Here is a 27757-nt window from a genome sequence, read left to right on the forward strand (position 1 = left end):
ATGGGCTTGGGTAAATGACAGAGCGCTTTGAGACTGTTTCCTCGTTTTTAAAATGGGGATGAGGTCACGTCTACTGTGAATAATTCATCGAAATACAAAGCGTGCTCCAAGTTGTGAATCCCAACCCCCTCACCTAGCTGGGTTAGGTGTCTCTCTGTGTCCTTCTTCAACCCCCTCCATAACCAACTATAGTCTGTTATTCCAGTTGTCTGATGGGTTATTAGCTCACATGTTCCTTAGAGGTAGGGGCTGTATCTTGTTCATCATTGTACTCCCGGTGCCCAGCCACATTACCCGGGCCAAACTAGACTCTCAGCCAATGTCTGATAAATGAATGAATGAATGAGACATTCAAGGCTTGCTCACTTCTCTGAATTTGTGTATTAGACAGTAAAGATATTATAGGATATTTCCATCATCACAGAAAGGTCTGTTGGGCAGTGCTGCAACAGATGCAATATTAAACAGTAACCAGACATAGTTCTGGATGAAGAAGAGATTTTTCCAAAAACAGTGCAAGAATTACGTGTTCTATTTATTTAAATATTTGACAATTATCTTCTGGGAATGCTGCAAACCCATCTTAATGTGACTTACCTAAATTCAATTGCATAATATGCAAATCATACCTATTTAACGTAAGTAACAATAGACCACCTTTATCATGAGTGTTAAAGAGGCTTTTTAGGCTTATGCAGGGCAATGCGATCAGACCAGGATATTCCAGAACAAGTTGAATTGTAGTACAAACACAATGGTAAATGTGACTAGGTGCTGAGAGAGCGCCATCTGATATTTTAAAAACTCTACTTGTGAATAATTTAAATCCAGGAGAGGATTGGCCTAAATCTTCAATATCCTTCCTTTTTTTTTTAAAGATTCTGTGATTTTATGAATTAAATGTTTTAATAACAATCCTCAAGAGGACTGTGTGATACTCGGTCAAATGAGAGATGCAAAATTGATGATATCCCAGTCAGGGAAAGAGATACCAAAATGTTTTTCTAGGAGAGGAGGCAAACACTGAACTTGACATTCAGAGGTCTTGCTAATGTTTATTCCATTTAAGCAGTCAGAAAACTCTTTCCCACAGATGAAAGGATGTGAGATCATTTGAAACTAATTTGGAATCTTTTTCAGTTTTTGAGGATACCAATTGCAGCAGAGGGCTCCCTAACACCCTATCTCTTTGTCAGTATCCCTGTATCCCTTACAAGTGCTGCCTGGGTTGAAATTTAAAGGACACTACTTATTCAGCATAAATAGTTCATTATTTTATCTTCTAAGACTTGAAATAGCAGTGAAAGAATGTTTATGTCAGCAAATAAAAGTCTTCAAATTTATTTTTCCATCCCAAGCAACATTGTACCCCCTTTGGACAGCCAGCTTTTCTGCTATTTCTGCTGTCCTCCTTCTGCATTCAAAACAAACCTTTATATATTTTTATTAAAGCATCTCATTAAACTTTTATCACAGTACATTATGAAAAAAAGATGCTTCATTCAACATGTTACATACTCCATCGACAGATGAATGGATAAAGAAGATGTGGCACATATATACAATGGAATATTACTCAGCCATAAAAAGAAATGAAATTGAACTATTTGTAGTGAGGTGGATGGGACTAGAGTCTGTCATACAGAGTGAAGTAAGTCCGAAAGAGAAAAACAAATACCAGATGCTAACACATATATATGGAATCTTAAAAAAAAAAGGTTCTGATGAACCTAGGGTCAGGACAGGAATAAAGATGCAGATATAGAGAATGGACTTGAGGAGTGTCTCAAGGGGAGGGGGAAGGGTAAGCTGGGACAAAGTGAGAGAGTAGCATTGACATATAAACACTACCAAATGTCAAATAGATAGCTAGTGGGAAGCAGCTGCATAGCACAGGGAGATCAGCTCGGTGCTTTGTGACCACCTAGAGGGGTGGGATAGGGAGGATGGGAGGGAGACACAAGAGGGAGGAGATATGGGGATATATGTATATGTATAGCTGATTCACTTTGTTATACAGAAGAAACTAACACATCATTGTACAGCAATTATGCTCCAATAAGGATGTTAAAAAAAATAGCAACTATGAATTTTTAATAAAGACACATTTCCTCCTGCTTTCCTCCAATGGGTATCATGGGCTGAATTCATATGTTGAAGTCCTAACCCCCAGGACCTCAGAATGTGACTATTTTGGAGATAGGGCCTTGAAAGAGGAAATTAAGGTAAAATTAGATTATATGGATGGGCCCTAAGCCAGTATGACTGGTGTCCTTATGAGAAGAGGAGATCAGGACACAGACATATCCAGAGGGAAGAGTATGTGAGACAGAAGAAGACGGCCGTCTACATGCCAAGGAGAGAAACCTCAGAAGAAACAACCTTTCTGACTCCTTCATCGCAGACATCTGGCCTTCAGAACTGTGAGAGATCATTTTTGTTGTTTAAGTACTTTGTTATGGCAGCCTGAGCAAACTAATAAAGGCATCAATCAACAAAAACACGTTATTTCTGAAGGCAGAGCTGAGACCTAGAATGGAACTAAACAGGTGAGCTTGAATTTTTAACTCAAATTCAAACCCAGGAAGCAGACTGAGAAGGAGAGTGAATGACCTTATCAATATTTCCCCTTTCCCTGTATGTGCTTGCTGCTCTTTCCTCATGACAATGTGGTAACTATAAATAGAAGAAAAATGTGTCTGAGAGAAGCATGGAAGAATAAGACCAAATAAGGAGAGTCTGGTTTTAATTAGGGAGTCTAATCCATAAGACAAAAAGCTAATTTTTAAGGTGACTCGAGCAACAGCTGAAAAACTGAAGTAGGAATCAGCTTAATGGTTGTCATTTCCAACACTGAATAATGAAGTTTGTTTTTTAAAAACCCAAAGTAAACAATATGTGAGCATAGAGGAAAGCTGAAAGTTAAATATGTGACTAGACTCTCCTACTGTTTACACCACATGAATGTAAAGACCAGAAACATTTCATTTTAGCAATAATTTCTGGAAAGAGAGACTGTCTTTGGGTATGAGGTTATTATTTCGGTACGAGTTTGGGTGTGATTTATTAATTATATTAGTCTTAGAGACATACTAGAATAAGAAAACATTGTGAAGCTTCACCTTTCAAACCAAACTAACCACCTTGACAATGCAAAGAGTTTGTTTCTCTATCTTCAAAATAAGTCCACTCAGGCCCAACAGCCTATTAACCAATACTTGGCTTACTGAAATGTGATTCAGAAGAGGAAAATAATGCAATAATATAATTTATTAATAGATGTAATAATAACTAACAAACTGCCATAATTTTGCACAAATAGCCCACTTGATCCTCATCACAGCCCCTGAACCATTATTTCCCCATCATGGTGATGAGGAAACTAAGATCCTGAGAAGTTAAGTACCCCTTGTCTCACAGCAAGGAGAGTAGGAAGTGATGTCAGCTCCTGAGGTAGAATCGAAGGTTATTTTGGGATTTGAGGAGACTGCAGGGAATTTAGGGCAGTTTTGAGGGACATGCCATAACTTATCAAGAAGAAACGACTAAAGAGCTCCAGGAAGGTCAGTAGAAGTCATTCAGCTTCACTATTTAGTAGATGGAGTTGCATGGTTTTTTTGTTTGTTTGTTTAATGTTATCCAACAATTTCAGCAGCCAGGGAGAGAGACTGAGAGATACAAGACTACACAGTGGCAAGGCAGAGAGGAAGGGTCGGGGTGGGAGGAGAGTGATGAGAAAGTATGCTGGAGAATGGAAAATTAGGAAAAAACTTTTTCGTACAAAGAGGAAGTTTTGCGAATTTGATGTACTAGAAGTGAGAGGGATTTATAGACAAGAGGAGAATGTGTAGAGATGTTAAGTGAAGAGAAACCTGGGAAAGACAAATGTGGGAAACCATGAGATGTACCTACTCTGCTTCCGCATCTCCCACCTGTGAGTCTCTGAGTTACTGCATTAGGAGAGGCGTCAGAGTTACTGTAGAGATCCTGGTTCCCTAAGAACCTCAGGGTCTACCTGTAGCCTGAATGAATAAAATGCACCTATTTAAGGGTGTGGCAGCCACGAGAACGCCCTCGTAGACCTACTCCTCCAAGGAGTGGAATGGAGGGAGAACCCCATTCGCTAACGGAAATTCATCAGTGCCTGGGGTTCAGGCTGAGCCTCCCACGGGCTCCTCCCAGCAGACTGAGCGCAGTGGGGAGTTGAAGGCAGACCCAGTCCTGGACCCGGCTCCTTGCTGGGCCAGCTTCGGTTCAAAGACCCCTTGACACCTACCCTGCCTGTGAGGATGCCGCCTATCTCTCTCTGTCTCTGTCTCTCTCCCTCCTTCACCCCGGGTCAGAGATGCATTGCAAGTCACAGCCCCCGCCCCCCAACCCCGCTCCTGGCCGCCTCCCTATTTCCTTTCCTGGGGCCTTTCCCCTACTGAAATCCTGGTGAGTTTAATCCCATGTTGGCAGCTGCAGCTCAGAGGACTCAAAATACCACAAAGTGTTTTTACTGTTTTTCCAATATGTAAGGATAACAATAGAATAAACACAAACTCTTAAAGGTATCACTAAATTCCTAAGCAGTTTTTGTTATTATGTATTACTGTTCACATCTCACATGTCTGCACTTCTTTCAACCCTCCTGCTGTCACCCTCCTCCAGACTTCAACATCTTTCCCCAAGGTTACTCATCCTCCTAAGGGTCTCCCTGAAAGTATCCTTGTTCCCCTCTAAGCCGTTCTCCACGTGGTACCCAGGGAATGCTTCCTAAATGCAGATATTTAACAAACAGAATCTTTCCTAATTCTTTTAGTGAATCATCAGGACCTGACAGGCTAAAATCAGCATGCAATTCTATTCTTTCTCCCGTGCACTTTCAGACCTGCATTTCTGTGTCTACTTTCGCCATGTCAGGATGAAATCTCAAGCAGATCCTGCACCTTTTCTGAGTACTCTAAAAGAAACAAATAGGCCCTTTGCTGTGGTATGTAAAATCCAGTTCCATCAAATGGTTTTCTAACCAGTTGAGTTACATCTGAGTGAGTTTTCCCTCCCACCCCGGTTTGGCCTGTACCAGTTTGGAAACCTCTTTGTGGCAGGGGCTGCTTCTTTGCATTTAGCTTTCCACCCCAGGCTAAGTTCTGCTCATCTTCAAGTCACATAAATGTCATTTCCACAGGGGAGATTCCTCTCTACTTTTTCATCCTAACCCTTAACAAGTGGTGAATATACAGTTATTTCTGTGAATCACTGTTTAATAGTTAACGTTTTTATCCCTCACTAGACTATAATATCTATGAAGGCAGAGACTATGTTTATTTTTTTGGCAGCCCAAATCCTGCACCCTTAATAGTCTCTCAATAAAATATTTCTTTTGATAAATGAATATGAAAACATTTTCTTACTGGATACTGGAGAGTATGACAACTATCATGGAACTGTAAGGGATGTTTAAAAGGGGTCCTTTAAAAAAAATCGTTTCGAAAACCTGTTCTGGTTCCCTGCAGTGGTGACACTAAGGTCAAGCATGGGTTTTTATACATTATTTCTCCACCAAGAGCAGGCTCAAGTGTGTGATTTGGAGGAAGGATTTGGGGAGCAAAACCATAGCATGAAATAGAAGCAGCATCAGAAATGTCAGATAGAATTCTGTTTCTCAAGTACTAGTCCTTTGTTTAAATAATGAACCATTCCTCAGGAGAAAACTCAGAGAAAAGGATGTGTCCCATGTACTCCACCCAATGCTTTGTGAAGAAAATGGAAAACAAGAACCAAGAAATGCAAACCTGAAATGAGCATTTTCCTTTGGGCTAAGTTAAGTGGTTGGAAAGAAAGCCCTGGATGGGATTGTCTTCCCTTATCTGGGCTCCAGACCCACAAGGTGCTTCAAGAGGAGATGGAAATCTGGATTTGAATGTGAAATACCCTGGGGTTAAACGTGAGTTAGTTTAATTTTTTTCAGAATATGGTGCAAACCAAGCTCTTTAACAGAAATTTGCTCCTTTATGTTATTAGATCTTCGTCCTTTTCTCCCAGTCTTACTTTTACCACTCACTTTGTCCCAGGGTCCGCTCAACTGCTGCCTTTTTGGGTTCGGACTCCTGCTCTAAATGCCATGTGTGCCCTTGACCTTGATGAAAAAATCTCTCTGAAAGCTAGGGTTAGGTTAGGTTAGCAGGTTGCCAGCTCTTGATCTACATATTGCCCAGACCCCCCAACCCTAGCCCCAGATCTCCAGGCCAGACCCCACACAGAGCAAGTGGATAGGCCTCCATACCAACAAAGAGTGGCAGCACCCCTCGCCCAAATATCCTGGGCCCTTGCCAGCTTTATGCAAGCCTGAACTGTTATCTTGCTGGCTGACAAAAGAGTGAGACGAGTGACAACTCAGAGGGCCCACAAAAATTGGAGGCTGTCAGGACTAAAGAAATCTCAAACATCATGGAGTCTTGTGCCAAACTTGATGCCACAGGAAGTGGTGAGGTCACATTCCAGATGTCTTGGTTGGCATCAGAAAGCTTCAGAAAGAGCCAGTGGTTTAAATTCTTCCCTTAATTCTGGGCTGGAAATTCTTAATACCAAGGAAGAAGGAGGGGCCCCCTCAGAGGAGAACCAACTCCTAGACTCTGGTCTATAGACAGGACTGCCAGGTTTGGGCAGGTGACAGTAGTTCATAGTCCTTATATTTGTTGACACAGCTTTGAAGCCTCATAACTAGCTCAGAGCTCTTGGGCAGGGCTTGGCATGGAAGAGACAAAATGATAATAATGGAGGCTGATCACAGAGGAGTACGTCAGTGAATGTGACATCCATGAGGATTATGCTTGGGGGAGACGAACTGAGAAAAATTGAACATTGAAACTAGCAGTTGTCAGAATTCTTTTCCCCAAGCCCCATATGCTCCTGTTTAGTTTTACAATAAATATCAGTTACCCAGTAGGGGAGGAGAGAGCCAATATCCTTCGCCAGACATCTGGCTCTGGAAACATTTTGCTGAGAACACAACCTGTGAAACCGAAGCCGTGCAGCTTCATTCTCTGCTGGTCTCAGGCAGTCTTGCATCCAGAGAAAGAAATCCCTTTGCAATTTTATTTTATGGTTATATTTACAGCATTGCATAAAAATTTTTGGCTGCATAACTTTCTGGACCTCCATCTTTTACGACCAATGATCCCACTGAAATGTGAAATGTACCTAAAATTAGCAAAGGCCACGCGTTTTATCCCACCTCTCAGATTTCACTGGGGCTCGAAGAAGTGAGACAACATCGTATAAGTTGCAATGAGGAGGAACAGAGAGACCTGGGTTTACTCCCAGCTCTGTGCCTACAAGGTCACTCATTTGTGACCCAAGGTAAGCCACAATTGTCTTAGTCTTCGACTGAGTTGTCTTTTGAACAATGGGGTAGAATTTGATCATCTCCAAGGGCCCTGGTATTTCTAACCCTCTGGTGCTGAACTCAGGCTGACATCTGGTGCTGAACTCAGGCTGACATCTGAAACACAGATTCATGGGCCTCATCCTCAAGTTTTCATTCCTATAATGATACCTGGATCACTAGGGGGTGGAGTGTTGGGAAGATATCTTGGAAATTTCCCCAAACAGACTTCAGAGGAAACAGTTAACAGAGGTCTTTGTACCATTTCTGCTCAGTATTTCTAAAAATTTTCTCATTTGGCTGGACAAGAAATAAAGGTTTTGAGAATATCTTCAAAAATAGTAGGGAGCCCTCCCTTTACTGTACCCCTGGAGGTCCCAGAGGTAAGAAAGCTCTGCAGGAGACAAGAGAATGTGGCTGGGCGCTCCGTCCCGCAGCACCCCTAGGAAGGAGAATCCAAGGACTCTGCTGACAGCCAGTGGGGGTCTGTTCTGAGCCATCCACAGATACTTGGGAGGAACCGTGCTCTTTCAATGAGGAAAAGCTGCACACACACAAAAGCATACTCACTCCTATTTGCTGATCCTTTGTAGACCACCATTGTCTCTTCTTACCAGACAATTTTCCAAAACATAAACTGTACCACGACTGTCATGAAGCTTCCATATAAAAAACATCTGAGGTAATATTTTCAAGCTCCTTGGAAGCTATTGACAACCATAGCCAGCCTATGACTTCCTTTTTTTTTAACATCTTTATTGGAGTATAATTGCTTTACAATGGTGTGTTAGTTTCTGCTGTATAACAAAGTGAATCAGCTATACATATACATATATCCCCAAATCTCCTCCCTCTTGCATCTGCCTCCCAACCTCCCTATCCCACCCCTCTAGATGGTCACAAAGCACCAAGCTGATCTCCCTGTGCTATGCGGCTGCTTCCCACTAGCTATCTATTTTACATTTGGTAGTGTATATATGTCAATGCTACTCTCTCACTTTGTCCCAGCTTACCCTTCCCCCTCCCTGTGTCCTCAAGTCCATTCTCTATGTCTGCGTCTTTATTCCTGTCCTGCCCCTAGGTTCATCAGAACCATTTTTTTTTTTTTTTAGATTCCATATATATATGTGTTAGCATATGGTATTTGTTTCTCTCTTTCTGACTTACTTCACTCTGTATGACAGACTCTAGGTCCATCCACCTCACTACAAATAACTCAATTTCGTTTCTTTTTATAGCTGAGTAATATTCCATTGTATATATGTGCCACATCTTCTTTATCCATTCATCTGTCGATGGACACTTAGGTTGCTTCCATGTCCTGGTTATTGTAAATAGAGCTGCAATGAACATTGTGCTGCATGTCTCTTTTTGAATTATGGTTTTATCAGGGTATATGACCAGCAGTGGGATTGCTGGGTCATATGATAGTGCTATTTTTAGTTTTTTAAGGAACTTCCATACTGTTCTCCATAGTGGCTGTATCAATTTACATTCCCACCAACAGTGCAAGAGGATTCCCCTTTCTCCACACCCTCTCCAGCATTTATTGTTTGTAGATTTTTTGATGATAGTCATTCTGACTGGTGTGAGGTGATCCCTCATTGTAGTTTTGATTTGCATTTCTCTAATGATTAGTGATGTTGAGCATCCCTTCATGTGTTTGTTGGCAACCTGGATATCTTCTTTAGAGAAATGTCTATTTAGGTCTTCTGACCATTTTTGGATTGGGCTGTTTGTTTTTTTGATATTGAGCTGCATGAGCTGCTTGTATATTTTGGAGATTAATCCTTTTTCAGTTGCTTCATTTGCAAATATTTTCTCCCATTCGGAGGGTTGTCTTTTCGTCTTGTTTATGATTTCCTTTGCTGTGCAAAAGCTTTTAAGTTTCATTAGGTCCCATTTGTTTATTTCTGTTTTTATTTCCATTTCTCTAGGAGGTGGGTCAAAAAGGATCTTGCTGTGATGTATGTCATAGAGTGTTCTGCCTGTGTTTTCCTCTAAGAGTTTGATGGTGTCTGGCCTTACATTTAGGTCTTTAATCCATTTTGAGTTTATTTTTGTGTATGATGTTAAGGAGTGTTCTAATTTCATTCTTTTACATGTAGCTGTCCAGTTTTCCCAGCACCACTTACTGAGAAGGCTGTCTTTTCTCCATTGTATAGTCTTGCCTCCTTTATAAAGATAAGGTGACCATACGTACGTGGGTTTATATCTTGGCTTTCTATCCTGTTCCACTGATCTATATTTCTGTTTTTATGCCAGTGCCATACTGTCTTGATTACTGTAGCTTTGTAGTATAGTCTGCAGTTAGGGAGCCTGATTCCTCCAGCTCTGTTTTTCTTTATCAAGATTACTTTGGCTATTTGGGGTCTTTTGTGTTTCCATACAAATTGTGAAATTTTTTGTTCTAGTTCTGTGGAAAATGCCATTGGTAGTTTGATAGGGATTGCATTGAATCTGTAGATTGCTTTGGGTAGTATAGTCATTTTCACAATGTTGATTCTTCCAATCCAAGAACATGGTATAACTCTCCATCTCTTTGTATCATCTTTAATTTCTCTCATCAGTGTCTTATAGTTTTCTACATACAGGTCTTTTGTCTCCTAAGGTAGGTTTATTCCTAGAAATTTTAATTCTTTTTGTTGCAGTGTTAATTGGGAGTGTTTCCTTAATTTCTCTTTCAGATTTTTCATCATTAGTGTATAGGAATGCAAAAGATTTCTGTGTATTAACTTTATATCCTTCTACTTTACCAAAGACATGGGATTTCAATTATAATCTCTTCAAATATTTTCTCAGACCCTTTCTTTTTCTCTTCTTCTGGGACCCCTATAATTCGAATATTGGTGTGTTTAATGTTGTCCCTGAGGTCTCTGAGACTGTCCTCAATTCTTTTCATTCTTTTTTCTTTATTCTGTCTGTGGTTGTTATTTCCACTATTTTATCTTCCAGGGCACTTATCTGTTCTTCTGCCTCAGTTATTCTGCTATTGATTCCTTCTAGAGAATTTTTAATTTCATTTATTGTGTTGTTCGTCATTGTTTGTTTGCTCTTTAGTTCTTCTAGGTCCTTGTTAAATGTTTCTTGTATTTTCTCCATTCTATTTCCAAGATTTTGGATCATCTTTACTATCATTACTCTGAATTCTTTCTCAGGTAGACTGCCTATTTCCTCTTCATTTGTTTGGTCTGGTGGGTTTTTACCTTGCTCCTTCATCTGCTGTATTTCTCTGTCTTCTCAGTTTGTTTAACTTACTGTGTTTGGGGTCTCCTTTTTGCAGGCTGCAGGTTCATTGTTTGTGGTGTCTGCCCCCAGTGGGTGAGGTTGATTCTGTGGCTTGTGTAGGCTTCCTGGTGGAGGGGACTGGTTCCTGTGTTCTGGTGGGTGGGGCTGGATGTTGTCTTTCTGGTGGGCAGGACCACATCTGCTGGTTTGTTTTGGGGTGTCTGTGACCTTATTATGATTATAGGCAGCCTCTCTGCTAATGGGAGGGGTTGTGTTCCTGTCCTGCTAGTTGTTTGACATGGGGCGTCCAGCACTGGAGCTTGCTGGCCCTTGCATGGTGCTGGGTGTTAATGTTGAGATGGAGATCTGGGAGAGCTCTTGCTGACTGATATTACATGGGGCTGGGAGGTCTCTGGTGGTCCAATGTCCTGAACTCAGCTTTCCTATCTCAGAGGCTCAGACCTGACACCAGGATGAAGCATCAAGACCCTGTCAGCCACACGGCTCATTAGAAAAGGGCGAAAAAAGAAAGAAAAAAATAATAATTAAAAAAATTATTAAAATAAATAGAAATATTATAATAAAAAAATTAAAAAGTAATAATTTTAAAAAAAGAAGAGAACCACCAAATCAATAAACAAATCCACCAATGATAACAAGTACTAAAAACTATACTAAGATAAACATAAAAATCAGAAACAAATCAGTTGCAGACAGTGAACCCCAAGTCTACAGTGGTTCCCAAAGTCTACTGCCTCAATTTTGCGATGATTCGTTGTCTATTCAGGTATTCCACAGATGCGGGGTACATCAAGTTGACTGTGGTGATTTAATCTGCTGCTCCTGAGGCTGCACGGTGAAATTTCCCTCTCTTCTTTGTTTGCACAGCTCCTGGGGTTCAGCTTTGGTTTTGGCCTCACCTTTGCATGTAGGTCGCCCTCAGGCATCTGTTCCCTGCCCAGACAGGAGGGCGTTAAAGCAAAGGCAGATTATGGACCTCTTGCTCACTCATGCTGGGAGGAGGGAGGGGTTTTGTAGTTATAATTGGAATGCAGGGCGAGCCCATGGGTGGCAGAGGCTGCCATGATGTTGCAACAGCCTGAGGCACGCCATGTGTTATCCTGGGGAAGTTGTCCCTGGATCACGGGACCCTGGAAGTGGTGGGCTGCACAGGCTCCTGGGGGTGAGGGGTGTGGATAGTGACCTGTGCTTGCACACAGGCTTCTTGGTGGCTGCAGCAACAGCGTTAGCATCTCATGCCCATCTCTGGGGTCCGCGCTGATAGCCGTGGCTTGCATCCCTCTCTGGAGCTCGTTTAGGTGGTGCTCTGAATCTCCTCTCCTCGTGCACCCCAAAGCAATGGTCTCTTGCCTCTGAGGCAATTCCAGACATTTTCCCGGACTCTCTCCCAGCTAGCTGTGGCACACTAGCCCCCTTCAGGCTGTGTTCACGCAGCCAACCCCAGTCCTCTCCCTGGGATCTGACCTCTGAAGCCTGAGCCTCAGCTCCCAGCCCCCACCCACCCTGGTGGATGAGCAGACAAGCCTCTCAGGCTGGTGAGTGCTGGTCGGCACCTATCCTCTGTGTGGGAATCTCTCCACTTTGCCCTCTGTGCCCCTGTTGCTGTGCTTTCCTCCGTGGCTCCGAAGCTTCCCCCCAACCACCGACCATCTCCACCAGTGAAGGGGCTTCCTAGTGTGTGGAAACTTTTCCTCCTTCACAGTTCCCTCCCAGAGGTGCAGGTCCTGTCCCTATTCTTTTGTCTCTGTTTTTTCTTTTGTCTTTTGCCCTACCCATTTTCTTGCCTTTTGGGAAGTCTGAGGTCTTCTGCCAGTGTTGAGTAGGTGTTCTGTAGGAGTTGTTCCACATGTAGATGTATTTCTGATGTATTTGTGGGGAGGAAGGTGATCTCTACATCTTACTCCTCTGCCATCTTGAAGGTCCCCAACTTCCTTTTTTAAATTAATGTTTATGTTGCTGTTTCAATTATCTCGTTCTGAGTTAACAGTCCAACTGGTGCTTGAAACAACAATATTTATTATTTCTCATATTCTGGGGGTTGATGGGAAGCTTCCTCTGCTGGACTCACCTGGGCTCACTCATTTTGCCACATTCAGCTGGAGTGCTGACTGGCCTGGAGGGTCCCTGATACCTTCACTGGTGTCTGGCAGCTGGTCCTGGTTGTTGGCTGGGGGACATTGATTCTCTTCTGTGAGGCCTTTTACCTTCCAGTAGGCTAGACTGGCTTCCTTCCTTGGTGGTTTCAGGGCAGCTCTTCAAGGGAAAAAAATGGAAGCCTCAAGGCTTCTCATGGCCTAACCTCAAAAGTTGTACAGCATTATTTCTGCTACATCCACTGGTCAAAGCAGGTCACAGGGTCAGATCAGATTTAGGAGGTGGGGAAATAGACTCCACTTCCTGATGGAGGTACAGCAAAGTCTAAGAGACATATGCACAGGAATCGGAGGGCTGGTTGCAGCCCTCTTCACCTCCATCTGCCATAAGCACCTTTTAAAATAGTAAGAAACTAAAAAGTTATAACTATAGAAAAAATAGAATGCATCAATAATTATAAGTAAGAAAATTTAAAAATCGCCCTTAATCCCACCATCCCAAAAGAATGACTTTTAGTATGATCAGTATATGCACTCCCAGAATTTTTCTATACATATTCATATCAGGTCAGAAAATGCATACTGTTTTGTGCCCTGATTTTTATAACCTGACAATAGGTCCTAAACATTTTCTCATAATGTACCTAGTATCTCATGTATTCAACATGCCCTAATGTATTTAAATATTTTGGACATTTTTACTAGTATAAATAATAATGTAATGAACTTTAAAAATAAAAATCTTTGTACGTATCTCTGATTTTTTTAAGATTAAGCCCATAAAGTGGAATTTCTTGGTCAAAAAAAGTACATACTTTGAAATATTTTGCCAAATGACGTCCCATAAAAATGTATAAATAATTGTATGTTCTCAGCAGAAGAATACTATGAGGAATTCCTGTTTTCCCCTTTTTCTTAACCATGGAGAATCTGAGAGGTAAAAATTGACGTTCACAGCAATTTCCATTTGTATATCATTGTGAATTAACAATGTTAAACATTTTCTTCACTTTCATTAGCCATTTGCATTCCCTCACCAACCCAGTCTACTGCTTGTCCCTCCCTCTAGAAATACCAAGGAGAGAAAATGGAGAAGAAATCTTAATGGAAAGCCCTGTCCTTAATGGAAAGCCCTGTCTTTTTCCTATAGACAAGTAGTTAGCTATAAATATGACCGTTTAAAAGTGATAACAAGAACTATGGCTCACTAGTCAAAGATACCAGGTCTTGTCAGGCAGAGAAGAAGGAAGAAGGAAAGAAAAAAAAGAAAGAAGGAAGGAAGAAACGAAGGATAGAAGGAAGGAAAGAAAATGAAAGTGGAGGGAGGGAGGGAAGGAGAAAGAAAAAGTTATTTGCGTGAGAGAAAAGGCAGAGAGAAGCAGGAAAAAAAGCTAGAATTTATGAACAGAGATGTATCAGGGAGGTTTAAAAAGTTAATGTTGGCTGGATGTCTCTGTAGTGCTAGATGAGAAGAACATGCTGTATAGAACCAGGGAGACTGGACCACCCATTTCTGCATCTGGGGAATGGCAGGTTTGACACTTTTCAACCCAAACTCAGTGATTGTCCTTAAAAATATAACAAAAGGTATGTTGTCATACATCTTGGCAGGGAAGAGGCACCTGCTGGTGTCTAATTATTTAGGCTATGGACCTACTATGTGTCTACAGTGAGATCGTTATACTTTAACTGGTTTGTGACATTAAGCTTGTCTCACTACTAAGAATAAACAAGTCAGAAACATGACTTTGTTTTGAAGCATATCTTAAACCTCAGCACCCCCAATCAAGAATCTCCCAAGTTGTTTGTTATCATATCACAACCAATAAATACCAAAGAGGATTCCAGGCTCAGCCACAGGCTTTTCCAGAACCAGTTTCTATTGTGAGCCTCTAATCTCTGGTCTGGAGCCCAGGTCACCTGGTCCAGACTCCTTCCTCCTTCCTAATGGGCTCTCATTTGGGATCTTGGTGTCTTTTTGTGTTAGCAGAACTCAATCACAACCATCTCAATCTTCAAACTTTGAGTCAAAAGAATCATCTCAGTCCTAAAAGGATGATTCTAGACATAACATTCTAAAGAGGTTGAACTTCAAAGTGAATTGTAGGAGGCACTCTACCTTTCCTTGCAGTAACCTTTTTGGCCCCTTTATAAATTTGGTTCCCATCTACCAGTGACCCAGCTCAGCATTCCAGGAATCTCAAGAGTAGAGTGAGTCAAAAACTCTCCAGATGTTTCTCCATCCCATGTTCTATTCCTGGGTACATGAAGATGATTTACCAGTTAGATTTAATCCAATGATTATGATAGGAATCAGACAGAACCTGGCATCAGAAAATGCAATCAACATGGTTGTTTATTATAGGTGGCCAAATATGTAGAAAGCAAAACCAGAAACCTGATTAGGCTCTGGAAAGCCATATTTATTAATCATCTATGTCAGCTGCTTATCATATATGACCAGTTACCATGCAGCACAATAATAATTATGTCATTAAAATGCATGTGAATCAATTTTGTAGTAGATTTTGTCTATCTCTATGTACATATCACTGGAAATAGAGAAATAGAGATACATGGACATGCTCAGACCTCTCAGTTTGTCCCTGACCAGTACTGATCTCCTTTTATAACTTTAAAGAATTAAAGGGCACATGGCTCCTAAACTGCCTGAGTTATGGTGAATCTCCCCTCACTCGAACCCCCATTTTACTGGCAGACAATCAGACGCTCTATCAAAAAAGCATCAGTTGGAGAGTCAAGTGGGTAGGCATCCACTCCTAGGAATATGGCAGGAGTGATCCTACGAAAGACCTTTTGACAGCCCACTACCTTCTACTGCCTCCTCTCTGGCAGGGGGCAGTTTCCACAGGTCTCTTGTCTTTTATGAGCGCTCTTGTCCATCTCTCCCGGGACACATCCCCTTCCTGAATCAGAGCCCTGGAGTCCTCCATTGCTTCTCCTTTGGCAGCACACAGACACAGAAAGACAGAAAAACAAGTGGGGAAGAGAGCACTGAGCTAGGATGGCTGCCACAGCACATGGTCCCAGAGTGAATCTGACCATGCAGACTTGACCTATGTCACCTTTAAATGAATGACTCCAAGAAATGCTGTCTACTTCCAGGAAATCCATGTGCCTGTACCTCCTCTAGCCTCCACCATGCTTGATTTCCTCTTCTCTATTCTCTTCTCTAGACCCTCTTCTTTCATTATTCCCACCCCAATGACCCTCTCTGTAATTCTCCACTCAGTATCTCTATCTCTGGCCACAGCTGAATCTGTTAGCCAAGCATTACCACAATTAACTTGACAATAGATAATGCCAAGAACATACTGTTGTCTTTATTAGACGTTTCTGGAATCCAAAGGTACAATAGCTTTGGACAAATCAATTCATCCAACCATTCTAGGATACTGTTTTTGGCCACCAGAATGCAAATTCTCTTCTTAGAGCCAACTTGCACCTGATTGGAACCTTGATGAGTAGAGAGGCTTTATGGTTTCGCAGCTAATTGAAAGCATCAACTCATCAAGTTTCACAGAACCAATTTTTCCCCCTGTTTAATGATGCAGAATTCTGCAGTCTTAATCAGGTACCTCTGCAACCATTGAGCAGAATCCAAGACCATTTTTGAGGGACATTTTGCCTTATCTCCAAGCAATTCCATGACTAATCTCTATTCAGCATGGGTCAGCCTCTCAGTTTTTATCTGCATCTAAGTTTTTACCTCTAATATAGACTTGACTGATTTCTCATGTAGTATCTAAAGTATATGAATTCACAAGATGAAATAGCAGCACTTAAAGCCTCATCAGAGAGCTCTCCAACTGTAGCCAAAAACAGAGCTGAAACTTGGGCTTGAGAGACCTGCAAACTTCCTGTGGCTCTTGGTTTTCCTGGTCTCCTATTATTTTTTCAGATACATGAGTTTTTTAAAATTAAGCACACATTTAAATGCAATTTTAAAACTATAAACATGTAGCAAGATATTATGTTTACTCTAAAATATATACAAAACAGAAAATGTTAAAGAATGAGAATAAATAAATAAATATAGAAGCTCTGTTATTTACTTCTTATAACACAATGGATTATTTTGTGTCCCTTTAGGGTTCTACATTCCACACTTCCCTGCTCCCTTGTGCAAGGGAAGTCATAGGAAATCAGTGCTGCGCCTTAGCTTAACCTGTAACAGATGACCCTGTCCCAGCCCCATCTTTCCTACCTTTCTTTACTTTTCCCAATTGCCCAGTTACTTTTACCCAGATTTATGCCCCCACTCTTTGCAACCTCTGTCCTATGCTACAACTATTCAAACTTTACTTTGCATTTTATTTTATTTTATTTTATGTGAATAATCAGTGGAAATTAGATGGGGAGAGGAGATAAGACATATTAAAAATATACCTCCACCTTTGGGTCATTGGGAAAGGAGTGCACTCTTAGGAAGAGGGTAGCTCTAAGGAGAGAAAAATATTAAAAGACTCCACTTAGTTTGTCTATGGATTTTGAAGGAACAAAAAACTTTCTTCTACCTTCTCTGTGTAGGACCTTCTGAATATTTTCCAGGAATGCTGAGGTGGAATCTCTACTTGCAGTGACTGATTGCAGGCAATGTCTTTATACTATATGCAGTGACTACCAAAGGTAGAGGTGCAGGCAAGAAGCAGGATGTATTGTCTATAGAGAATTTAAAAGCAATAATAAATCTGAGTAAAAGTCAATTCAATTTCTATTATCACCATATACAGGCAATTCTAAATAATGTCAATGACAAAATACTCCTCCTCCAAAACATTATTTGTTAGTCTTGTTGTTGAGTTTTAATAAGCTCCAAAAAGTTTTATGTAAGTTTCAAATTAGCACATTTTTATTACTTATCTTTTAACAAGCATTGTATTCTACATGGAAGTTAATTCAGACTACTTCTAGTTATACAGTTGGGCCCCCGGTACTTGGCCTCAGCTATATGCCTTCGTTTTTAAAGTCAGTTTGTAACAATTAAAAAAAACATTCAAGTTTGCTTGTATGTCTACAATTCCTATCCTGCTATGCATTCCTGCAGTCAAACAGTCGAATCTAAATAAGCGATGATAGCCTGGTGATTGTTAAGACAAATTAACAGAACTTGAATTATATCAATTTGGTCATTCTATATGATTATGTTGAGTTTAATTGAATTTAAAATAAATTCAGAGAGTGCAAACTGAGAGGTATAATATTTTTGTTTGGTAAGTGCAAATTTTCGTTCACACAAAAATATTATACTGAATTTAAACAGTATCTTTAAAACTGACATTTGCTCTTTTTAATAGGGTTTTTTTTGTTGTTTTAAACTGTAGAATGGATCAAGAAATAATGATTATTACTGATGCTTACATAATTATTACTGGAAATAATTTTGTTATATAAAGGATGGGAGTGTTAAAGAATGATCCCCTCTGGGGAAGGATGGTGGGGGGAGGGCAAAATGGGTGAAGGGGTCAACTATACATTGACGAATGAAAACTAGACTTTTGGTAGTGATCATGCTGTAGTGTGTTCAGAAGTCAAATTGTAATGTCATATACATGAAACTTACATAATGTTATAGACCAATATTACTTCAAGAAAAAAAAAATCTAGACTAGGTAATGAATTTCATCCAATTACTGTTAAGTCTTAAAAAAAAGTTCTGTAGAGGAAGGGAATGGAAATATACATTTAAGAAACTAGTAATGTAAAAATTTTGACTATTAAATACAAGCTTCACGTATTAAAATCTATTTTTAAGTTTTAAAAATTTGTGGTAAAATACATGTAACATAAAATTTACCGCCTTAACCATTTTCAAGTGTACAGTTCAGTAGTGTTAAGTACATTCACACCGACATGCAACCAATCTCCAGGACTCTTTAGCTTACAAACTGAAACTCTATACCCATTAAACAATTCCTAATCTCTCCCTCCTGCCAGCCCCTGTCACTACTCTTCTACTTTCTGTCTCTGTGAATTTGACCACTCTACTTAGCCTGCATAAGTGGAATCATACTCTGTTAATACAAGCTTCACTTTTGCATTTTTAAAAATGGGTGGTAGATATCAAATTGCTATGATATATAGATTTCATTGTATAAATTTAATAAGTGTTTTATTTTAAACTGGTAATATGTCAGAAATCAAACATTTTGCCACTATCTAAACTTATGAATTAGAGTTCTGAATGTCAATTCAAAAGGTATAAGGCAATACATAATTTTCCAAATTTCATTTAGAGTATGTGAATAGAAAAGAAGCCCAGTGATCCTAATTCAGTCTTCTGTTTTATACATAAGCGATTAAATGATTTGCATACAAAGACCTAGTTGACTGTAGCACATCAGAAGGAATTTAAGACACCTGACACCTAAGAGCTCCTTCCAAGCTCAGATTCTGTTGTCCATAAATTTTATACATTTGTTTCCATTTTAAGGGCACTATTCATGTATAGTCTTATGTGTAAATACCTTGAATAGCCAAGAATCTTTTGTAATGAAAAGTATCCTATATCTCTAATATGTTAGATTTTTATATAATAGACATAAATAGATTACCCTGTATTTGGTAATATGGTTAGTATTTTGTTTTAAGTAATATTAAGTATATTACCCTATCTATGATTAGTACACAAATATGGACTTATAGATATTGGCGAGGACCCAGAGGTCAGAAAAATACAGAAGAATAAACTAAGGCACAGTGAAGTAAATTGCCCCAAATAGCCTTCAGGAAATTCTGACCCATATTTGAATGTTAAAGACATGAATTCTGTGACTATCCATAAATATTTCTTAATCTTTTAAAAGAGATTCTTTAAGAAACTTCAAAATAAATGAATGGAATAAAACAATTACTAATTCCCTCTGGGTGTCAAATGCACTAAGCATGCCAATGACCGCAAGCATTGCTCAGAGGGGGTGGTCACTCTCCCTGTTGTTAAGGCTCATCTTAACAACATCTTAACCCAAGGGCACCCTCGTAATCCTGGGTTCTCTTTTCTTTTCCTGTCATTCCCAACAAACCCACTAGTCAATGCAATTCAATTCATATCTTTAAACCAATGTTCTGGGCATCTGCTTCTCGGTCTATCGCTTTCTTTACCAATTCTCTCAAACAAATTCTGATTTCTCTTCTTTTATTAGATTATCTATGCTATTATGTCACCTGTGGACTGATTACTGTCAAATTTGTATCTCTGACTCTCACCTTTTCCCTGAACCTCAGACTAGTATTCCCAGATCCTTGTGCCAGAGTGTCACAAGGGGTGTCTTGTGTGTCACCGGGGTGTCTAATAGGCATACTAAATTGATCATGATCAAATTTGATTGAATGTTTTTGCCATACCTACTCTTCCCCAGGGGTCCTCATTTTAGTCAGTGGTATCACTCTTCAACAAGTCTTGCAGAACATAACCTTGATCTTTCACAACTCTCTTTCTCCTATTCCCCACACCCAGTCCATCAGGAAACCCTAAAGAGGCTCAACCTCTATATAACCCAAAGCCATCCAATTCTCACTCCTTCCCCGACTACCATCTGAGACCTGGAACTCTACAAAAGCCTGCTGCCTGGTCTCCTTGTTTACCTGTTTTCCCTCCGATCTCTATTCCATAAGAGTGGCCTTTGAAAGCTTTATAAAACATAAATCATCTCAAGTCACTCCCTTGAGCAAAACACTCCAGTAATTTCCTGTCAAATTTACAGTGAAACCCAGAGCCCTAATGTTCGCTCACAAGTGCTGTATGATCTGGCCCCGGCTGTGTTTTAGACTCTTACCTGACATCTCTTTCCTTTTCTCACTTCATTCTCTCCAGCCACACTGTCTTTGTTACTATTGCTTCAGCACAACAGCCATTTCCCTGCCTTGGGCTCCAGCTTGACCCTCAGCCTGGAACATTCATCCCAGCTTCTCCTATGGCTCACCCATGCTTCTGCAGGTCATTGTTCACACGCTACCTTTCCTGAGATGCCTTCCCTGAATGCACTATATTATGTACAACAGCACAGCACAGAGGCACACTCGACTGCCTTGTTTTGATTTCTTTTCTTTTCTCTTTTTTTTTTGCTTTTTTAGTTTTTTTATCATAGAAAATTTCAAGCATATTCAGAAATAGAATAATATCAATACCCAACTTCAACACTAATCAATGCATGCCTAAGCTTATTCATTTATATCCACAGGTTTCTCCTTCCCAATAGATTATTTTGAAGCGAATCCCTGACATCATGCAATTTCTTCAGTAAATATGTCAGTGTGCATCCCTAAAAAGTCAAACCACTTAAAATGATCACAATATCATTATGATACCTAAAATAACAATTCATAAATATCAGCAAATATTCAGTCAATACTCATATTTCCCTACTAGCCCTCTAATTTTTTAATGAGTTTTTTGTTCGAATCAAGATCTATATAGGATTCATATTTTGAGACTGGTTGAAATTGATTTCTTTTTCTTCGAGACATTTTCCAACATCTGACGTATTATATATTTAGCTCCCATATTAGAATGTCGTCTCAAGAGGATAAAGACATTGTCTACATTGCCCACTGCTGAGTCATCAGAGCTAGAGTTGGTACAGAGAAGCTCTATAAATAGTCCCTGAAGTAACTCATGAATTAATCTACCCAACTTCTACACCAAATCTAAGCCTGTGCTCTTTCTTGCTCTCTGTCACTCTTTCCTTTCCTCAAACTCCTATCTGGTAATAAGGAAGCATCCTTGTTTTTTGCTGCCATCACTGAGTCCCATTCTCAAAGCTGCCTGAGAGAGAGATAAGAAGAAATAGCTGTTCACTGGAGGGCATCTCGAGGGAAGAGGTGGTGAGGCTGGCCCAGCGGAAGCAGAGCCAGGCTTCTCCACCTGACTGCCTCCACCAGTGGTCATCCAACAGCCGTCTGTCCTTCTTCATCTTGTTCTTGAATCACAGGATTCAATCATGGTGACCACGTGCCCCGTCCTGGAGGATGAATCATAGCACTCCTACCACTCTTGGCCATAGAAGAGTCCTCAATCCTTTACTCACTCTGCTAAAATCTAAAAGGCTCTAAAAGCCTAAAAATGTTTTCCTAAGTTTGAGAATAACTCATTTGGTAGCAAAACCTGATATGGCCTGGTGTCAGGCTATTTATGGTCTTTACCCCAAGTTTTGTGAATATTCACACATGATTGCAGCAGACATATTAATGTGTTTCATTAGAGGATGTTGCCCCAGACCTCCTTGGTAATAAGTATAGCGTAATCTACAGAATTTGCACTCTCTTACCTTCTAAAACCTGAAAAATTTTGAGTTCTGAAACACATCTTGGTCCAGCGATCTTGGATAAGAGATTGTGGAGCCCTATTCAATTTCGCAGCCACACGTGGTGAGAAGGGAGGTCAGGTGGCCCAGAACTGAACAATGAAGTGTAAGGGGAAATCTGGTTGATCTTCTAGGCGAAAATCTTACTTCTAAAATGAAAATGCAAAGCCTCTAAAGAGAATGGCCTAACCCTAATCCTTCCTTCCTTCTTAGGGTCTTGGTTAAATACATGACAGCTGCCACCTTATGACCATGAGAAGATCAGGGATGAAAGGGCCAATGAACTGAGGACGGTAGAGAAATAGAGGAAAAGATCAGGCTGGTGATGAGTCTGCTGAGCTTCCAAAAGAACCCTGGAATCAAGCACCATGTTTCTGGTTAAGTAAATAATAAACTTCTTTGTTTATAAGCCAGCATTAAGCAGGTTTTCTGTTACTTTCCTACAGATGGGATTAGCCAAGGACAATAAAATGATGTCTAAACAGGTGACAAGTAAGGCCCTCACTCAACATAAAGTTACCTCTTCCCAATGAAGAATCAAACAAGAGGCATCTAATGTGGGCTGCACAACAAAAGGCCCAGATGCTGGCCTTATCAGGTTGTCAAGAAGAAAGGAGAGGAAAGAAGAGAAAGGCAGGAGGACTCTATTTGGCAGAGAACCAGCATAAAGGCAGTTATTGCTTTTCTTGGGCACACTGAAGTTTATCACATTTGTGTGCCACGCCCCAGCAGGAGTTCTTTGAAAATTTACCAGGAAGTGTGTTTGTACGTGGGTGTAGGCTTGTGTGTTAAGGGGTGCCCAGGTCAATATCACGGGGTATAAAACATCCTTGCCTGACCTGTCTTTGCAGATCTTTTCTGACTTTTTCGGTGAGTGAGTCTGCCCTGCAGCTGTGGTCCCGGATTCTCCAAACTGCTTAGAGAGCTCCAGGCTCCTCCATCCTGACACTGACATTCCTCCATCTGTCCTCTCTGGAGACTCCATGTTCTCTTCTTCCTTCCTTCCCAACCACACTGGAACTCTGAGATCTCATTTTCTTTCCATCTTTCCTTCCAGAACCCAGGACGTTGCCTTTCTACAAAATGAAGCTGAACTTTTGCTTCCTTCTCCTCCTCCTCCTCCTCCTCCAGATGACAATCCCAGGGAGTGCTCAGTGCTCCTTAGACGCCATTGTGGATAAAAAGATAAAGGATGCTCTCACTGGTCTAGATAACTGACTGGGGTCGGGCGATCGGGGGAGAGGATGGGAGAGTAACCCGGATCATAAACCTTAAAAGTTAGTGTGTAGGTTGATTATGGACACAGTTACACCTCTGAGGTAGAAGCGAATTTCAAAGGGGATTATGGGAGACAGAGATTATGGGTAATATCCCTTCTTCTCTCCTACTCATAGCTCAATCCCTCTGCCCCAGCAAAGAGGATCTCATGTTTCAGTGTCGTGAACTCAGGCAAACTGTCTTCCTGCCCTGCAGGTGAGTAACTATGGGGAAGAATGGCAGGTAGGATGCTCCATGCCCTCCCCTGTCCATCTCCCAGCACCTACACCTCCCCCCATCTCACAGTTGTATTATCCTGGGGCTGAGTCATAATTCTTGGTTCCCAGAGATCCTTTCCCATTCTCATTTCCTTTAAGGATTCTACTGAGTGATTCTGGGCTTCTGCCTCTTCCCTTCCCACCTTCCTTTCATGGTTGCATATACCAGCCCTTCCTCTCTTCAGTAGTCCTGTTACGGTCATGCCACTATCACTCCCCCTGTCCTTCAGCTCCCTTTCTCTGTTCTCCTGTGTTGGTTGTTCAGAGACAGCACAGAGTTAAACTTATCATGCCCCTAAGAAAATGGAAATGCCCAGGCCCCTCACTTTCACTGGTCTCTTCCATGGCCCTATGTCTAAATTTGTTTTAGTAGTTTTTGTATTTTTTTTCTTAAAGAGGACCTTCAAAATTGAATTCATTTTAGACCCCACAAAACCTAGATCTACCTCTGGGGTGCATATGGATGAAAGGTGATTATGAGTGGACCTCGTCCATCTCAAAACCAAAGGGATCTGATGTCTATGTCTCATGTGCTCATGCAGGGTCGGTTGTCACTGGCTGTGCTTGTGGCTATGGCTGTGGCTCCTGGGATGTCGGGGGGGGGGAAACCACATGCCACTACCAGTGCAACCCAGTAGATTGGACCACTGCCTGCTGCTGCCGCCTGACCTGAGAGGGAGGAGAATGAAAACCTAATTGTGACTGTAATGAAACCATGATCCCAAATAGGAAACCTGACTCAAACTGTCCCTTTCATTTGTTCACAACTCTGCTTCTTGGGTAACAAAAACAATTTTTGCATTTTTCTGTGTTTATATTTTTGATATTATCATCCATGGCCTGGGACTCCTCTAGCAAAATGTTTCCCATATCCCAGTTATGCCATCTCAGGAAAGATTAGGAAAAATATGTGCAGAATGGGACAAACTGAGATAGACACTCCAGCCCCTAGGTCCCTCAGTATTTAACAAAAAGATAATGACTCTATGCCAAACACTTTGCTTGGACAGGAGGTACAGAGAGATGAAATAACACACATGTCCTTATGAAGCCCACCAACTAGAATGGTGGCCAGACAGACTTTCCAACAAGTAGGCAGGCAAGAGCAGATTTGAAAGAATCAACTTCTACATATATACAACGGAGTATTACTCAGCCATAAAAAAAGAATGAAATAATGCCATTTGCAATAACATGTATGGACCTAGAGATTATCATACTAAGTGAAGTAAGGCAAACAGAGAAAGACAAATATCTTATGAGATCGCTTATATGTGGAATCTAAAAAAATGATACAAATGAACATATTTACAAAACAGAAACAGACATGCAGACATAGAAAACAAACTTATGCTTACCAAACAGAAAGCAGGGTCTGGGGGAGGGAGAAATTAGGAGTTTGGGATTAACGTATACACACTACTATATATAAAATAGATAATCAACAAGGACTCACTGTATAGCACAGGGAACTCTACTCAATAATCTGTAATTATGTGTATGGGAAAAGAATCTGAAAAACAATATATATATATATATATATATATATATATATATATATGTGTGTGTGTATATATATATATATGTGTATGTATATATATATATACTTAAACTATACTTCAATTTTTTAAAAAGGGAAAAAGAAAAGAATAAATTTCTAGATTTTTGGCTTGCATGTGTACTCTTTCCTAGACTTACGTGCCAGAGATCTTTTTGATCAACGTGCCAATTTGCCATTGTTTTCTCCCCTGGAACAAAAGAGAAACCCAGCCCTTCCCTGTCATTGAACCTTACCTTGGTTCATTGCCCTCGGGTATAAACATTTGCAGAATGCCAAGGGGAGGATTCAAAATATTGGCACCAATGTTGAGTGATCCAGTGACTGGGTAACAAGTCCTTTATAAGTTGAGAAGCTTCTGGTTCATGATATAATGTTGAAGGAGGGCAAAATCCAGTTATCAACTGATAGACCATCAAAAACAATTTTAATAATAAATTACAGTGTGATTTTTAACAAATAACTCAAAGGGAAGTAAAACAAATTGAATAACATTACTACAATAAAAGTTTTCCCTTCCTGTCTGCTTAACTATGAGAAGTAGGTATCTCAAAGCTTATAACTATGAAAAGAAAAACTAGGAAAATTATTGGTTCTAAATTTATCTCTTTCTAGGATTATTCATTCATGGGTATTTAAACTACTTGGGAAAAAAAGCAGCTCCATCTCTCTCATTTAAGAAATACTTTGCCAAAAGGTACCATTTGTGTTTATTAATTACTTATCAAAATGTGTTATAATTGCTTTGTTCAGTGAGGTACTATTAATCATTGTAATAACTTAATACTCTTATTTGTGGTAACTATAGTGAGTCTTTAAAAATATGAAACAAGTCATGTCACTTTCCTGTTCGAAGTACATATTCTAATGACTTCTGATTACATGTAAAATAAAATCCCAAGTATTTATCATGGCCAAGAAAACCCTGCATCTACTCACTGATTATAGCTCCAACCTCATTTCTGATCCTTGCTCACTTTGCCCAGGCCACATCTGCATTCTTGGTGTTCCTGTGAGTTCTAACCACCCTCCCACCTCATGGCCTTCCTACTCTGTGTCCCCCAGAGAGACACAAGGTCAATCCTTAATATTTTTCAGAGATGTCTTCCCAGCGGGCTCTGCCTCTTGTCCTGTTTTGTTTTGTTTTGTTTTCCCATAATGCTTCTCAGTTCTGACATCATAGTATGCATTTATCTGTTAATATATTAGTTATCTCCCCTCATGGAACATGTGATCCAGGAAAGAAGAGAGCTTATTTATTTTGCATATCGAGTGCTGAGAATAGTGCCTTGTCCATGGAAGTGCTATAATGAACAAATGGATTCGTCTACTACCAAGTCCAAGTCTGAGTCAGCTCCTTCTCTTGGTTTCCATTCCTCTTCCTTCACCTCAACCTTGGTGACTGAGGGACAGATGTTGTTTTAACTAGTCCATGGATCCCATTTTCAAGTTGCCTGTAGGAGAAGTAGCTGTACATCAGAAGACACCTCTCTGAAAGAAAAGGGCCAAAGAGTGAAGATGGAGGCCAGAGGGGTTGGCAACAGCAGAAGCAGAAGTTGGATTTTGTAGCTCTGGCTGACATAGTTCATTGCACACTTAGCGGCCAATTTCCCCTTTTTCAGTGTTAACAGCATCTTGATTTCATTCCGGGTAGTCATGTGCGCAGTCCCCAAAAATAAATTATTGTTTAAGCCAATAGTGGAGGTCCTGCTCCTCTTAGCCAAATATTCTCTTTCTTACACACCCTTACATGGGTGGAGTTGTGGCCTGTGACCCAAATCAGGCTGAGAAAACAAAGGAGAACTCTGCTTGGGCCTTCTGGAAAAGAGTTTCCTTCCTGAATTAAAAAAACCAGAGATGCAAAATTATCCATGATCCTTGTTGCTTTGGTCGTGGTGTGAGGATGTGAGGTCTGGCGCTGTGACCCTGGAGCTAGTCAGTCATGTGACCTTTGAGGGAAAATTGCAAGGATTGTGAAGCAGAAGGAGGGAAAGAATCTGAGGCTGTAATCACGTTATTCAGCCACTGAAAAAACTCTAGAATCATCAAAACCTCATTTCTTCATAAGTAAGTACCCAATGTTCTTATGTGTTCATTTAACAGATACTTATTGAGTTCTGCTGTGTGACAGGTACTGGCATACATTGGTGGCGAAAATAGACAAAGATTTCTGCCTTCATGGAGCCTCCATTCTAATTCTAAGCCTCTTCCAGCGGGGACTTTATTACTTTCCTGCAGACAGAATTAGCCAAGGGCAATGTACTGATATCTGAGCAGATTGGCACCAGGACCCCGAGACCACACCGTTCCTACCTCTCCCTGTTGAATGAATGAACAAAAGAGCTATAATGAAAGATGGTAACAAACTTGGCAATTCTTGGCAAGGTAGCTGCCAGGCTTGTAGAGCTGCCAAAAAGAAAGGAGAGGGGAGAGAGAGAAAGGTGGGGAGACTTCCCTAGGCAGAGAACCAGAGCAAAGGCAGCTGCTACCACTCCAGACACACACTGGAGATTGTTTCAAGCTTTTTCTGAAAGCATGAACCTCCCAACTACCTTAGATCCCAATTTCTGCCATGTTTGTTGTTGGAGGGGAGGAAAAGCCCTCACGACAAGCCACTAGGGTATGAAACG

At 40.6% G+C, this 27757-nt stretch overlaps 1 protein-coding gene across 1 annotated transcript; it reads left to right on the plus strand.

Annotated features, from left to right (window-relative positions):
• Positions 1-23117: 23117 nt before the first annotated feature.
• On the plus strand, positions 23118-24242 carry RETNLB (resistin like beta). Its single transcript, XM_007187131.2, has 3 exons — positions 23118-23244; positions 23427-23507; positions 24112-24242. Exons 1-3 carry the CDS (start codon positions 23118-23120, stop codon positions 24240-24242), a joined length of 339 nt encoding a protein of 112 aa, XP_007187193.2.
• Positions 24243-27757: the final 3515 nt, after the last annotated feature.

This window comes from Balaenoptera acutorostrata, chromosome 4 (assembly GCF_949987535.1).
Source record: "Balaenoptera acutorostrata chromosome 4, mBalAcu1.1, whole genome shotgun sequence".
Classification (NCBI taxonomy): Eukaryota; Metazoa; Chordata; class Mammalia; order Artiodactyla; family Balaenopteridae; genus Balaenoptera; species Balaenoptera acutorostrata.

Excerpts from the sequence above, each read along its gene's own strand:
- RETNLB (XM_007187131.2), top strand. The coding sequence starts at position 23,118 with ATGAAGCTGAACTTTTGCTTCCTTCTCCTCCTCCTCCTCCTCCTCCAG. Across the intron at positions 23,245-23,426 it reads GGATGCTCTCACTGGTCTAG|AGCTCAATCCCTCTGCCCCA; the intron begins ATAACTGACTGG and ends TCTCCTACTCAT. Across the intron at positions 23,508-24,111 it reads ACTGTCTTCCTGCCCTGCAG|GGTCGGTTGTCACTGGCTGT; the intron begins GTGAGTAACTAT and ends GTGCTCATGCAG.